This window comes from Chlorocebus sabaeus, chromosome 1 (genome assembly GCF_047675955.1).
Source record: "Chlorocebus sabaeus isolate Y175 chromosome 1, mChlSab1.0.hap1, whole genome shotgun sequence".
Classification (NCBI taxonomy): Eukaryota; Metazoa; Chordata; class Mammalia; order Primates; family Cercopithecidae; genus Chlorocebus; species Chlorocebus sabaeus.
In genome coordinates this window covers 80,703,405-80,720,136 of record NC_132904.1, presented here as the reverse complement: position 1 = coordinate 80,720,136, position 16,732 = coordinate 80,703,405, and the positions used below count along the sequence as shown (strand labels likewise).

Sequence of the window (16,732 nt, the reverse complement as noted above, 5' to 3'; positions counted from 1 at the left end):
GTGCTTCACAGACTGCCAAGTATAGGGAGCATAATTCACCTGGAACCCAGCTGCTAAGCTCTCAAATCTGAATCTATTCTTGAGTTTGCCCCAAGGGCTCCTCTGAGCCAGTGACCTAGTGCTGCAGGGCTGCTAAGGCGGGGCCTTTTCTGGGAGGAAAGGGGCTTCTCTGATGGACTCAGAGAAAAACAATGAAGGATACTTCCAACCTATCTTCCTTCTTTCTCTCCTCCTCTTTGGGATCGGACTCGCATGGTGATCAATGACTCTTCTAACCTTTTCTGGATGTTCCCCATTTTCCCTCACAAGCATTTCCCCTCATAAAATTTGTACATTTAATCCTGTCTGGACATCTGCTTCTCAGAGGACTTGGACTACCACAACCTAATATGTATTTATTGATATTCAATAATTTTCTGACATTTAAAAATTGAGATTTTACTTAAGGAAATTTAATTCCCGGCTTCTCTGGGGTGTGCGGAGGGTAAGACAATCATCCAATAAGAGGACCCCATTTCAGAGAGGCAGTAACCCATAAAAGCTGAATGGCAGCTTATCCCTATAGATGAGATATGTTCTCAACCCACACTTCTATTTTGTTTCCAACATGAAGATCAGTTATCACTTACTCACATTCTTGCTCTGTTGTTTTACCTCTCCTGGGATTACTTCACCCTCCTATATGTGTTTTCTGCCTTCATAGGCGTTAGAGTTTGAGATTTGTTGTTTTGAGCACATCCTAGCATGTGAAGGAAGGAGTGAAGTGAGTCAGGTGTGGAAGCCAGAAAACCAATGAGGAGAACTAAAGATATTCTAAACTATACAGTGATGGTAGAAGTCAAGAGGAGATGGATGGATTTGAGGGGTATTTCAGGGGTAGAATCAACAAGATTTGAGTTTTAATAAAATATAGGGGCCGATGGGGAGGCAGGAGTCAAGGATGACTATCAGATTTCTTGCTATGGTAATAAGAATTGATGAGCATTCTTGTTTCTTTCTTATTTTCAACTACACAAACCACTCTAAACAGATGTCTCTGCCTTAATCCTTTCCAGAACACAAGCAGAGATGTCATTAGAAGTAGAAGATTTGATGGGACTACAAAAGAGGGGACTCACTCCATTATTACCAGCTTACACTGGAAAAATGATCAACAAATTAAGAAATTACATTGAGAGTTAATGAGAAGTATATATTTGCTGCCAGTGGCATTTCAGATACATAGTGTTACAGGACACAAGACTGATGTTACTTAGAAATTTTGTAGTTGGAGTATCATTGACAACATCTTAGATCAGATCTTAAGAATTCACAGCTTAAATATTATATTTGATCCCATATTGCTCTCCTTGCTTTCTGACTCAATCCACTCAACCTATTCTAAATTCAGCATTCTAAACACACAATGCCCTTGAATTAATCATGGTAAAGCATCACATTTGTCATATCGCTCCTTGCTCAGATAACCTAGTTTCTCCAGGAAAGCCCATAATCCTAGGTCTGTCACTCAGAAAACTTTCTCATATACCCTTACAGAGTTGTGGGGACCAAAGTAGATAACTTTTCTTAGAACTTTTTCCTGATATTCCTGCAATAACCCACCCTATTTTCTGACCAGCATCTTGACTTCCTTAAGTAGGCAATTGTAAAGTCTAGCACAGTATCTGATGTATAGAAAGCACTAAATGAGTGTTACCTATTATTTTTTTCTGTTGATGTCAGTATTTTTTTCATTCTCTCCATTAACACCAACATATTTCTCAAACTGAAAAAGACCCAAGCCTAAGTCTTGATTTACATCTCCCAAACTGGCTTCCCCATCCTCACCACAGTCTTCTCATCTCATATACATCATCCCTGTCCAGCTATGCGTCACGTCATCTTTGATTCTTCTCTTTTCCACCCTTTCATGTTCCAGCCATGAGTAAGTCCTGTCATTTCTACCTTCCCATCATGCCTCAAATATTGCCATCCCCATTGCTATCAGCCTAGTTCAGATGCCATCAATTTCTGACCTGGACTATAGCAAGTTGCCTCTCTGTTCTCCCCTTCAGCACTCTCCAATAAGTTTGTACACAATAAAAAGTATAATCTTAAACTAGATCAGATAATGTAATTCCCCTGTTTTAAGCCTTTTATGACCCCCAAACCTACTGTGTCCCAAGTGTATGACCCCCTGCTACCCTCTCTTACCTCATCTTGTCCTTCCTTTTCTTACCACTGCACAGCTATTCTGGTCCCATTTCAGTTTCTTGAACAAGTCAAGCTCTCTCTTTTCCTTAGGCTTTAGCACATCTTGTTCCTCTACCTAGAATACTTAACTGCCACATTACCTCACATCATACTCCTCTTCTCATTGTTCTCTCCTTCTACCCTAGGTCTTTCCTCAGTTTCACTGAAAAATGTTAGCCATTTTTTCTGTCTTTACTATCTTTTTGTTTTTTAAATCTCCTGCTATCTTACTGGGAAACTTCAGTGTCAGCTACAAAATACCCTGACTTGATCATCACTTCAGTACACTCTTATAACTTGACCTTTACTATACTCATATGACTAACACTGAGTGCTGCTTTATCTCTAAAATCTTGAACCCTGAAATCTGCCAATAGCCACAGCCTGCTGCTCCCTCTTCCATCTCCTGCTCTCCATAAAGCTATCCATTGTATCTCCATCTTTTCACCCTCTTCTGTTCTTCCAGTCAATGAGTATCCTCCTTGCATCTCATATTTTCCTATCCTTTCTAACATATTACTCATCACTTACAAAGTAAACCATATTTTTTCCCCAAGCCTCAGCTCTAAAGCAACTAAATCATCCCTTTCACTGTTCAAGATTACTAAGCTCTGTGGGAGAAAATCCCATAACACGCTGATGGCATCCCACTATGGTACTGCTTAGCAGACTCCAGCTGATCCCTAAGTGTCTCTCTCTTGCCTCAAAGCTGCAGTTCCAACCACTTGCAGCTTTACTTAAGTTCTCAACTTCATTCTAGACCTTTCCCTCTGATGTCCTGACTTCTAAATATAAGGAGTAAAGACATCTAATCAGTTAAGACTTCCTTCAGCCTCCTTTTCCTCTACCTTAAAATGACCTCTAATTTCTTCCATCTTAAAATAATACTATAACTTACCTGTAGGAACTCAGTTATTCTTATCTCAGAGAGTAAAGTATTCCTCCCCCTACCCATGGCTGAGTTATGCTGTGTCAAAAGCGAACTTATTTGTTCTAATGTTACACATGTTGTGTAAGTGTAATATGTGTGTGTGTGTGTGCGCGTGTGTATACGTGCATATGCGCTCATTGCAAGATATATTTATAAGGAAAAATTAAAGATGGAGCTGCTTAAAGTGACAAGAGAAAAATATCTACAATGCTGATAGTCAGTGAGAACCACTATTAATAAATTAATGAGCATACTCCCAAACTTTTTAAATTCATGAATATTGTGAAGTGAGGTCAAAGTTTAAATCCTTAATTGTCTCCTACTTTATCTACAACTATTTTATAAAGATCTTTTCATGTCAGCAAATAAACTTATGCAATGCTATTTTATTTTGTGGCTATATGACATGCAATTAAGTAGTACCTACAGGAGTACTCAAAGAGTCTGAACTCTGGGCCCCATTCTCACTCCTCCTTCAAGATTATGTTTCTTTGTGTGCTCCCTTCTCTCCTGTACCTTCAATCTCCCTTTCCCAGGGACTTCTTTCCTTTAGAGTAAAGACATGCTTGAGTCCCCTTCCTGCCATCCTCCAAAATCTTTCCTCTGCTTTGTTTCCTTCTCTTTTGATACTGCCATATATCTTCCCTAAGGTTAAAACTCACTATCTCTCTCCCTCCCTCTCTCTCTCTCATTCTCTCTCTCTCTCTCTCTCTCACACACACACACACACACACACACACACACACAAATAATAATGTACTTTCTCTGTGTTCACTTTTCTTTGCTTCTCAGGAGTTCTTTGGTCTACAGTAATCTGGCATTCTCTCTTGGCCTATTTATTAAACTGCTTCCTTTATACCATCCCTCATCTTGTTAAAGCATTTTTATGTAAACATTTACCAATCCCCAAATGAAGCATTCTTCCGATGGCTTTTCTACCCAGCAGCTTCCAGAAAAATACAATTTAATAGAACAAACTATGGGGCATCCTAAATACAATTCCTGGAGATTGTATAATTGTGAAAAAGGCTTTTCTTATTCCTGGACTAAGCACTTTGTTCCAGGACACATACATTATTAGATAGCATTTAAAAACTAAATAAAAAATTTGAGGAAAAAAAATCTCTATTTAGCAATGGTAGTTAGAAATGTCTGCATTGTTTTCTCAACTTTACATCCTAGTGATAGACCTGGGGCTGTTCATCTTTAGATATTGTAACATGAGACAGAAAGTGGATGTGAAAAAGACTTTAAATAATTTTAACAAGTAATGTGTATGAAAAAGACACCTTTTTATTCTCTGTGCCACTCCAGATTTACTGTTCAAAGTAAAATGACTTCTGGGACAATTTGGAAGATTATTTGCCAACCAACAGACCTTTCTATCAAGTGACATTTTTTCCTTCTGGCATGTAGCCTACATAGTTCTTTATTTTAACTTCTTATTACCTGTTTCAATCTTTTTTGATATCATTATTCTACCTACTTATATTATTCGCTATTCTATTATCTTAATTGGCCAATGTTCAAGTGGCAGACTAGTAATTTTCAGAGTGCATATCAGAAATTTACAGATTAGGGGCTGATGTACACTATATTTGAAAACAACATATATTGTTTTGTAGTATAAACTATATTAAATTAAAATAAGTGTCTTTGCTGGAGCAAGTATGTGAAGGTAAACTTGAATATTGATCATGGTTGACAGGTAGCAAAAGGAACAGATAGGTGTTCCTAGGTTAAGGGAAGCATACAGGAATCTTGCGGGTGGTGAGAGGAATATACCATTTCAATATTATCAAAGAGAACATGGGTATTAAAATGTTAAAAGAACATTGTTTGAGTCTTTTTTTAATCTAGCTGTTTTTTATCTAAGGTTTCAATACCATAACCTAATCTTTCCCCTAAATTTAGTATTTCTAGCTAAGTTTTGTTTTAATGAAGAAACGTAACATATATTATCAGTGTAGGTTAAAATGCATTAATCCATACTTGTTGGGTCAATAAGTAAGGCATGAATTAAAGAATACATTGTCTGACATCTGTTCTCCCTGACTGTCCTCAAACTCGTAAGGACCCTTTAAACAGTGCTGTGCATCAAACCAAAGTGATTGAACTAACATTGCTTGATCATCACCCATGTGCTGTGCTCATCACTCCACTGGTGCCTGTGTCATTTGTATTCATCTCATTATCTCCATTTGACAGATGACAAAACTAGACTCAAAGTCTAGTTTTGAAATTTATCCAATGCCACAAAGATATCAGTGGCAGAGCCAGTGTCCAAACCCAGGTTAAAACGACCCAGATATATGTTTTTCCACTAAACCATACCACTTTCTTAGAAATGTTTTGAAATATTTTCACAATACTGATAGAAGTTTAAATCTTTTCCAAAAATCCAGTGAAGTGTTTCCTTATAACTAAAATTTATATTACTTCCCTGTCATTGAATTAGTTTTTGAACTCAGAAGAGACAGTGTGATATAATGGAAAGCAAATAGTAATTGAAGCCTGACAAATCTGCTTTTAAATCTGAATTCACTATTTACTTGCTTTAAGTCTTTAAATAAGTTACTTCACTCCTCTCAGCCTCAGTATTTTTCTTTGTTTGTTTGCTTGTTGTTTGTTTTTCAGTTTAATATATAAAAAGAGAATAATGCAATCTACTCTACCACATAGGAAATTATAAGCATGGGTTAGTGTTTAGCATAGAATAAACATGCAATAATGTTAGTTCCCTTAATAATACTTTTAGTATTTTACTAGGGGCTTCATAATTTTTTTAAAATCCCCTTCTCAGGTAGTTTAAATTATTTAAGCAATTTTACTATTATTAATTAAAGTTAATAATTTTCTTGTTAAAGTTAAGTCATTTTAAATGCCTTCGGTGGCAATCATACTGTAGTTAAAATGTCACTCTTTTCTCACATTTATATAATCAACATTTTCCATTTTTATTAACAGCCTTGAAATTTATTTTATTTTATTTTTTTAACTTTTAGATTCTGGGGGTTTATTAAAAAGTTATATCGCATGGTACTGAGGTTTGGAGTACAATTGAACCTATCACCTAAAAACTGAGCATAGTACCAGATAGGTAGTTTTTTAACCTTTTTCCCCTTCCCTCCTTTTTCCCTCTTGTATTTCTCAGGATCTATTGTCCCCATCTTTATGTTCATGTGTACCCGATGTTTAGCTCCCATTTATAAGTGAGAATATGCAGTGTTTGGTTTTCTGTTTCTGCATTACTTAGGATAATGGCCTCCAGCTGCATCCATATTGCTGCAAAGGATATGATTTTATTCTTTTTTATGGCTGTGTAGTATTCCATGGTATAAATGTACCACATTTTCTTTTAGTCCACCATTGATGGGCACCTGGGCTAATTCCATGTCTTTATTATTCAAAAGCACTACAATTGTAATGACTCCAAACTATCCCCACATTCAGATAAATGTACCACAATATTTTAACCATTTCTCCATTATATGGAAGTCAGTTTTCAGTTGTGTTTTTTTAACATTAGAAAAATAATGCAGCAAGCCTTGAACACAAATCTTTTCATGTTTCTCTGATTATTTCTTTAAGATAAAATCCTAGATTCGAATGATCAGGTCAAACAGTATTTTAAAGTAGAAAAATTCTAAAAATCAAAAAAATTCCTTGTCGGTAAAACATTATATATAAATGAATGTGATTATAATATTACTACTTATTTTCCTCTTTTTTATTATATATAACCCCATTTTGAGAGTAATTTTCATTTGGGAAATAAACTTTTAATAAAAGTGGGACTTTCCTAGAGACATTGTATTTATCATATTTGTAAAATGTCTTTCCATTTTGTGGATTCTCTGAGAGGAGACGGTGTGCAGTACATGAAACAAGAAGTGTCATTTGGCTAGAAAATGGGTTTGTGCTCGTGAGGAAGAGTCAGCAAATTAGAAGAAAGAATGGTCCATGTCAGTGACATTCATCTGTCATGGAATCTGCCCAACTGCAAGGACACAGCAGCCTACCCAGAACCCTTTACAGGGTCTGCCCTTACCAGTATGGCATCTCGAAGTTTCCATTGACTGCATCAGAGATCAACACTCGGTTAATTAGTCACAATTTTCAGCATCTAAGAGTGTCAACCAGGGGTCTGCCTGTTCACATGGAGAGATTGCTGCTCAGAGAAGAGAGGAGCTGAGATCTGTCCCTGCAGCTGGCAGGCTCTGGGACAATTGTCAGGGGATTGAAGTAATTCAGCCATAGAGAGCAGCAGGCCGCAATTTCACTGACAGTTTTGCATCTGTCCCTCTCTCTGCTAAATGCTGCTGGCTGGTAGCAAAGACTTAAAAGGGAAGGCTGGAAGAGAACAATAAAGGGAGGTGAAAGCTCTTTAAATCATTTCCTTAGCTGAATTAAGATGAATCTCTTGTAAAGAACTATGATGACTGGCCAGACCCAGCCGATAGACTAGTTTTAATTGAAACACAAAAGCTTTCAGGGATGCTTTGGGATGAGAACCATAGTGCAAGTTACATTCCGTCTCTACCTACCTAGTTTCCATTGTGAATTTCCTAAATATATTCATTATTTTCCTCAGAGTGGGTCTGGGGACAGGGGAATGTATATTAGAAAAAGCCAGAGCCACAGTTTTCTCCATATTGTAGTCAATTCAACAGAAAAACAGTGGTTAAATGTTTCTAGGTTGCTGCCAAAGTTATTATTTCAAAGATATATTGATTCATAAAGTTTCAAGAATTTGACAGTGATATACTTCCCCCACTAAATGTCCCTAAAACATCCCCTTTTCTCTTTTGGCAAAAGCAGATTTCCTATATCTAGCCAGAGTCCCAAGAGAATTCTTTAAAAATCATACAGTTTAACCTTTCAATAAATGCCTGGGTCCCTCATGCCCAGTGACTAGCCAAATACCTCTTGAGTGAAGGACTCTCTATCCCTTACAGAGTAGTGCATCTCCAGTCTGAACAGTTCTATTGTATCAGTCAGCCTTTAGCTGTACCACAGTTTGAATGCCTGAGCTTTCTGCTTTTTTATTTTTGTGATGACATAGAGCAAATGGCTTCTACTTCCATATTATATTCCTTAACACATTGCAGATTTCTGTTGTGTCCTTTTTGAGTCTTCCCGTTAGGGCACAAACATTCTCAGTAGGCTTGTTTTTCTGTTAATTCCTTCATCAAGTATTTATTGTCAATACTATGTGCTAGACAAGGCTCCAACAAAACAAAGATGAATACTACGCAGTTCCTGCCTTCTACAAGTCCAGTTTAGAGGAAAGATAGACTCAGAAACAGACAACTACAAAATAACACAATGTATAACATAAGTAAGCGTAAAAACCTACAAAAACACAGAAATGTGATCTATCTAAAGAAGGGTTGGGTGATAATTTAGTATTAACTTGAGCAGACACCTTCTGAGCCACATCTTCAAAAATGAGAAGAAATGAACTAGTCAAGGAGGAGATATGAAGTTTCTGATAGAGAAAACAGCATAAATAAATGCCAAGAGATGAATTATAGTGAGGTCTGTGCAGTAAAGAACCTGCAGTTCACTTCAATATTCCTGGGGGGTAAAGTGTGAAGCTGGAAATAAAGTTGACAAGGTTAAGAGTTAGATCACAAATATATTTCTCACATGACAAAGTTTTGAGTGCCCTCTCCAAACACATTGACAGTATCAGGAGAAAGTGTTTGGGTATCACCCAATCTCTGCTTGCCTCCTTCCCTACTCTCCTTAATCAAGAAATTATTATCCCTGAGATACTAACTATAGTGAGACCAATACACTCTCGTTGATGTACTTAGAGCTTGACCCAAATTACATTGAAAATACTCATCCTCCCATTTTTTCTTTCCCAAACCTCTGAATCTTAGAGAACTGCCCCATTAAGTACCCTAAACACTATCTCCATGGCTACATACTTGACAATGCAGTTGAGGTTATACAGTATGTGAAATATACTGATCACTAGATGCCACGGTATCACTGCTTTTTTTGCTATGCTTTGAATATCCGTGAAGGCAGAAACCATCTGGCCTTAACGTCTGCAGTCTTAGTTTAGAGTCAGTTGCATAGGAAATGCTCAACCAATACTAACACAGTCATTTGGTGTCAATAAGTATTTAAAATCCAAAATGATTTCTCGTATACTCTGCTCTTGTAAATTTCATGATTAAGGTACATCTATCCAATTCTTCTTGCTTTCTTTGTTCCAACTTTATTGTCTGTTCCTTGGTGTGGTATACCCTTTCTCACCTAAGGGCTTTTACACAAGTTCTTCCCCCATGTCAAAATGTTCTTCTCTATGTCACCAAGTCACTGTATTTGGTTCTCTTACCCACTCCTTACACTCTGCATTTCCCCTTCATGTACCTTGTAAACTGACATATTTACTCCTGTAGCTCCAGGGCTTACTCTAGTGCCAGGTACAGAGGTGGTGTTTCATAACTTTTAAACCAATTCATGATTATATGACTACTAATAAGTAATAACTCTGTTCAGTGAACACTAGACTTTTTCAAAGAGCAAACAGAATTAGAGAAGACATCAGAAGTATAAAGACATGGGATTTTAGTTGCCATAGCTGAATTATTCATTTCACCCTTTCAACATATATAAGAAATATACAATTGCAAAAACAACCCTCTGGAACTCAGTTTTATTAATTCAGTCAATAAAAATTGCTAAACATTACCTTGACATTTGCAGTGGTATAGCTATCAAGTTATAGCTGATATTATCTTGACATTGAACCTTTCTGACTAATCAAGTGCCCTGATTAATCTCTCTGAAATAACTACCGAATTTGTAGTCCTCATCTCTTTTTACCTCAGAGTGGAAATTAATCAAGTGATCATAGATTTAGTAAGCTATATTTGTTGTAAGAATATATAGAGGAATTTAATATCCAGTGATAAGGGACTGGTTAAATAAGTGATATGTGACCTTGATGAAACATGACTAGCCATTTAAGATGAATAATTATAAAGACTGCCTAGTTATACAGAAAGGACTTAAAATATAATGTGATTTGGAAAAAATTACAACACAACTATGAAAACATATGTAGCTCTGGAGATGGGAGATGGGGATTAAAGGAGACTTTAGAAATGAGAAATAAATAATATGGTTTGTGGATTTGGGGGGACTTTTAATTATGCCTTATGTACAAATTTTAGAAAGATATACATATTTATATATATACATATATATCCTGATATATATATCCTTATATATGTCTATCCATATATATATATATCTTTAGAAAGAGATAAAGAGATATATGTATATATGTATATGTATATACATATATACACACACACAGGATATCAGTTACTATAATCTACAGGAGTAAGTGTAAAGGCGTTATTAGAATGCATACTACTCAGATTTACATGCTGCTACACTATTGCATATCTTTTCTATTGTTATTGCAAATTAAAATCTGTTTATTGTTCAAAAGTATCTCTCGTGCATTATGACTCTAGAAGAGGGCCTTGTCTTCTGAAGTGGAAGTTTTCTGTTACTTAGAAACACATTTATTTGACAGATAAGTGATATTAGAACAATACCAGAAATAAGAAAATGAAACAGCCAAGTTCACTCTTCTCTTAAATCAAATTCTTTCATGTAACTTTTTTCTTCCTTTTTCATATGAATGTATACTTTTTACAATTGACAATGTATTGTATTCTTTATATTTTTTCATATTACACAATTTGTAAGTTTTTATTTCCTGCTTCATAAATGTGATTTTAATTGCTGCATAAAGGAAGCAATTTTTAAAAGCAAAAATATAATGCCTCTTGCATTCTTACAGTGCAGGAATAAACCTGAGTGTTCTTCCTGACCTTCGTTTTACTGCTAACCATGCACTTTATGGTTTAGCATACAAGACTGTTGCCACCTGATTTCCATTTGAGTAGTAACATGATAATGCAGAGTGCAAAAGGAACTAGGTTTTAGGTGACAGACACATCATTTAATATCTGCTTTTTGTTTCTACAGGGGAATTCTGGCCTGGGATTCAGTATTGCTGGGGGGACAGATAATCCCCACATTGGAGATGACCCTGGCATATTTATTACGAAGATTATACCAGGAGGTGCTGCAGCAGAAGATGGCAGACTCAGGTAAAGATCTGAAACATTAGAATGATTTTGAAAGTAAATCTGCTGCATTAATGAGACACGTTTGTACCTTTGAAGAATAATAATTCTACAAAAGTTCTGTACTGGAAAGATTTTTAAGGCAAGCTTCCTGAAATGACTTTGCAGATCTCTTGCTACTGATTGAATTTCAATAGTATTTGATTTGTGTTTGTTGGTGGCTACCACACTGAACACTGGGCCAGGCACTGTGAGGAGGGGATGAAGATACATCTTTTGTTTGGATGAGGCCTTCAGTCTAGTTGGAAAGAACATAAATATGAACTAATGGGCAAATAATATAATTACCAAAATGATACACTGTAAGTAGCATTAGCAAGTAAAGCACTGTTATAGATATTGTATGTATTCTCAGATTCAGCAACTGTTTATAAGGCTTTCTCTAGGCATTTAGAGAGGGAAAAATTGAGTCTAAAAAAAACATTCCCTGGGAAGATTTTTCTCTGAGTCTTGAATGATAATTAAGATTTCACTAACCCTACAAATCTGAGTGGGAACACAGAGAACAGAACCAGTTGTCCCTCAGAAAAAAAAAAGGGAAACCAGTTTGATTTGGATAAAGAGCACAGAGTGGCCTGACTCAGTGGCTCATGCCTATAATATCAGTACTTTGGGAGGCCAAGACAGATGGATCACTTGAGGTCAGGAGTTCGAGACCAGCCTGGCCAGCATAACAAAACCCCATCTCTATTAAAAATACAAAAAGTCGCTGGGCCTGGTGGTGGGTACCTGTAATCCCAACTACTCTGGAGGCTGAGGCGGGAGAATGGCTTGAACTTAATCCCAGTGAACTGAGATCATATCACTGCACTCCCGGCTGGGTGACAGAGTGAGACCATGTCTCAAAAAGCAAAAAAAAAAAAAAAAAAAAAGACACATGGTGAGTTTAGGTTGGTGGAGGAAGTGTAACCAGGTACTTCTCGGTGATAGAGAATAGTAGCTGCTTGAGCTGGGCTACTTTCTTTAAGAAACTTAATTGTGGGAAATAAGAGTTACCCTCATGGGGTAAATAACATAAAATGCTATGAGATCAAAGCCTTAGCTAAAAGGCACTATAGATTGGAAAAATTCGGAGAGATTTTTCAGGAAGAATAACATGCCCTAATGTCATTTTAGCATCCCTACTAGGTTGTAAATCCCATCAGGTCAAGCAGTTACATATATATAAGTGGCTCAATAAACTCTTGTTGAAGAAATGAATTTTTGAATAAGTAAATAAAAAGTGTAGAAGAGGAAGAAGTGAAAATTAATGTGGGAGATAAGATAGGAAGGATATGTTAAATACAAAATATTTATGACACTTGTTAATGACTGTAAGGAAGAGTTTATTCAAGAGGAATCACTGCAATGGAGATTTTGCAGTAGGGGAGGGAGATTGGTCTTAACTCTGAATACAAAAAGCACAAGTGAAGATGTATAGCCAAAGAGCTGTGGAGTGGAGGTGGCAGTTAGTGCATGGAAAATTACTGAGAGAAAACGTCAAGGGTAAGGGGAATTCTGGCTAAAGGGACTTGGCAGGATTCTTGTTGAAGGCAGGCCAAGCTGATAAATTATCAAGGGTATGGGATAAGGAATTTGATCAGATACCAAGGGAGAGAAATTTTTGATAAACTGACTCAGCAGGATGCTTGCTAAAACTGGGCAAACGAGACCAAATAAAAAGCCTAAGGTCAAGGCCTAACTGAGAGTAGGACCTAGAGAAGCCTGACTCAAATTTAATCAAGGACAGAGTCTTATTAAATAACACAAGTGACGTCCTGTAGGTAAGAATGACTTTAGCTTGCATGGAGCCACATTGAGGACTGTGACTTATGGAGCAGAAATGTAAGCTTCATAGCAGTTCCTCAGTCTGTTTTTTCATTAAGCATATAAGCTACTTTGCTGTTTTTCTTATGAATCAACCAAAAATACTTTTATTCATTACCCAGTTTTTCTGATGTAGTGATTACTTTTGACAGCTGGATGTTTACAGCTTGAGGAAGAGAATCACATTTTTTTTTCAGGTACATGTGCATCTTTTATCAACAAAAAAGATACTCCCACAGGAAATAGCTTTTTGACAATTGAATTTTTAAGCTGAATTAACTAAATTAAGTTCTGAATGAGGACATATCCCCACTAGAGTGAAAGGTTTGAAAAAGATGCTGTGTAATTCTATGAGTCATGGTGGGGATTCTGTTTGCTAACACTGGACCCTAAAGAAGCTCCATTTTTAAAGTTTAGAAATAGACTTGTTAGAGGATAATTTAGAAATTATCTCTAAATTATGATTACGGCGGGTCATAATCATAATTTTTAACCACTCTGTTTAACTACAAGAAGGGGAGAACCTCCACCCTTTAACCAAATTCTGGCTCTAAGCGTGAAACAGATTTTATGTTATATGTTTGCTCTACAATTAAGAAGGAAAAGTGATATCTCTGAGAGTGCCAGCATTCTTTGCCTGCAAACTTGGTGGCAGCCCCATGCCTACAGAGGTAAAGCAAAGTTCTGCTGTGCTAGAAACTTCATTCTTTCATAGTTGTAAAGAGAATAACGATAATGAAAGCTGACATTTCTTGAGATTTTGTCATGTGCGGGACATTGTGCTAAGATAGATACAGAGATGTCAGATGTAGATACACACACAGACACACACACACACAATCTCCTACTTCAGTAGCCATATAGGTAGGTACTATTATTGTGGCTATAATAAGGACTCAGAAAATTAAGGCTTATTGATTTTAAGATCACCCAGCTAGCTTTGATCACATTAAAAATCCAGTTCTGTTCATATCCTTTGCCCACTTTTTGATGGGGTTGTTTGTTTTTTTCTTGTAAATTTGTTTGAGTTCTTTGTAGGTTCTGGATATTAGCCCTTTGTCAGATGAGTAGATTGCAAAAATTTTCTCCCATTCTGTAGGTTGCCTGCTCACTCTGATGGTAGTTTCTTTTGCTGTGCAGAAGCTCTTTAGTTTGATGAGATCCCATTTGTCAATTTTGGCTTTTGTTGCTGTTGCTTTTGGTGTTTTAGACATGAAGTCTTTGCCCATGCCTATGTCCTGAATGGTACTACCTAGGTTTTCCTCTAGGATTTTTATGGTATTAGGTCTAACATTTAAGTCTCTAATCCATCTTGAATAGACATTTCTCAAAAGAAGACATTCATACAGCCAACAGACACATGAAAAAATGCTCATCATCACTGGCCATCAGAGAAATGCAAATCAAAACCACAATGAGATACCATCTCACACCAGTTAGAATGGCGATCATTAAAAAGTCAGGAAACAACAGGTGCTGGAGAGGATGTGGAGAAATAGGAACACTTTTACACTGTTGGTGGGATTGTAAACTAGTTCAACCATTATGGAAAACAGTATGGCGATTCCTCAAGGATCTAGAACTAGATGTACCATATGACCCAGCCATCCCATTACTGGGTATATACCCAAAGGATTATAAATTATGCTGCTATAAGGACACATGCACACGTATGTTTATTGCAGCACTATTCACAATAGCAAAGACTTGGAATCAACCCAAATGTCCATCAGTGACAGATTGGATTAAGAAAATGTGGCACATATACACCATGGAATACTATGCAGCCATAAAAAAGGATGAGTTTGTGTCCTTTGTAGGGACATGGATGCAGCTGGAAACCATCATTCTTAGCAAACTATCACAAGAACAGAAAACCAAACACCGCATGTTCTCACTCGTAGGTGGGAACTGAACAATGAGATCACTTGGACTCGGGAAGGGGAACATCACACACCGGGGCCTATCATGGGGAGGGGGGAGGGGGGAGGGATTGCACTGGGAGTTATACCTGATGTAAATGACGAGTTGATGGGTGCAGCACACCAACATGGCACAAGTATACATATGTAGCAAACCTGCACGTTGTGCACATGTACCCTACAACTTGAAGTTTAATAATAATAAATAAATTAAAAAAAAAAAAATCCAGTTCTGAATGGCACTTAGGTGCTCTCTAAACTCTCATGTGTTAGTAGAATTCCTACATCATGTGGTCTCTGCCTAAAAACTCCCAAAGGTAAAGTTTTCACAATGTTAAGAGGTAATTCTGAATATAACAGAGTTTGTTATTTTTCTATTGATCCACAATTTCCCTTTTTTTTTTTTTTTTTTTTTTTTTTTTTGGCCTCTACCCATTGGTCCTTATTTTGGCTTCCTGGAGCCAGGGCCATGACCTATGACTATGTGTATGAATATTGCCTACTAAGGTTGTACAGCAAACAGCCTGCACGATTTTGTACAGTGCTTCTAACTAGACCAACAAAATTCACCTTCTTTCCAATCCACATTACAGCCTTTGCCTAGGTGCAGACAGCTAATAAGTATAGATTTTCAGTATTTGGCAGGTGGTCTAGTCCAAGGCATACATTTTATAGAGGGGGATTCTGCAGCTCAGACAAGTGACTTATGCTGAGGCATAAATCATTTGGGCATCCTATTTAACTAAAATCTGAATGTCCTGACTCAAATAATTAAGATTCTTAGGTAGTGCTAAGAGACAGTAACACCAAAGCCTGAACTAAGCCTGACTAATTCTTTTCTCAGTGTGACAGGAACACTGAGGCTGGACCAACAAGCCGTGAAGAGTATGTTTTATCTCACCATTAGTCCTTAAGGACATGGAAGAAGGACATTGTAATTAGCTCTGGAAAGATGTGGGTTCTAACTTCTGTATATAACACAATTGACCTTGGACAAGTTAAACTCACTTAATAGCTGTTTTCTCATTTGTAAAGTGGTGACAATAATACCTACTTCACTGAGATGTTCTGAGGTGGGATAACCGAGCTCCTTAGCGATGGCAGGCACATAATTGGTGCTCAATAAATTATACCACCGTTTTCCCCTTTCTCCTTACCTTCCCTCTCTGTCTCTAAGTAGTTTTTCCTCTCCTCTTGCCTCTGTTTCTTTCTTTTCTTCTCTATCCCCTTTCCTATTATACTTTCTACCTTTCCTTCTGCAGTCTCCTTTCACCCTCTATGTTCTTCCCTAAGTTTCCTGTCCCTATCTTTTCACACGCTTTTTTCTCTTAGTCATAACATGGAATTAAAGACCATTAAAAAAAAAATAGGTATGATGCCAAAAACGGTCCTATACTCCTGTTCTCAAGTTTATAATGTAAGCCGCTCAACCTGCTATGTTTCCTTTGCTTTAAAAACAAAAACAAAAAACAAAACCCTATAAATTAAGCATAGTTTTCTTTTTTGTAAACAAATCCTTTGGTGTTTCCTTTGAGTTAGAAACACTTAAATTTCTTTTTTTTTTTTTTTTTTTTTTTTTTTTTTTTTTTTTTTTTTTTTTTGAGACGGAGTCTCGCTCTGTCTCCCAGGCTGGAGTGCAGTGGTCGGATCTCCGC

At 36.9% G+C, this 16,732-nt stretch overlaps 1 protein-coding gene across 23 annotated transcripts in view; it reads left to right on the top strand.

Annotated features, from left to right (window-relative positions):
- The window catches only part of DLG2 (discs large MAGUK scaffold protein 2), a 2,222,296-nt gene that overhangs the window by 1,563,885 nt on the left and 641,679 nt on the right, over nt 1-16,732 (top strand). For all 23 annotated transcript variants that reach the window (XM_008020354.3, XM_008020345.3, XM_008020348.3 and 20 more), the window contains one exon: nt 11,189-11,313. In XM_008020354.3, the coding sequence (XP_008018545.1) occupies nt 11,189-11,313 (125 nt within the window). The remainder of the gene's footprint in view (nt 1-11,188; nt 11,314-16,732) is intronic.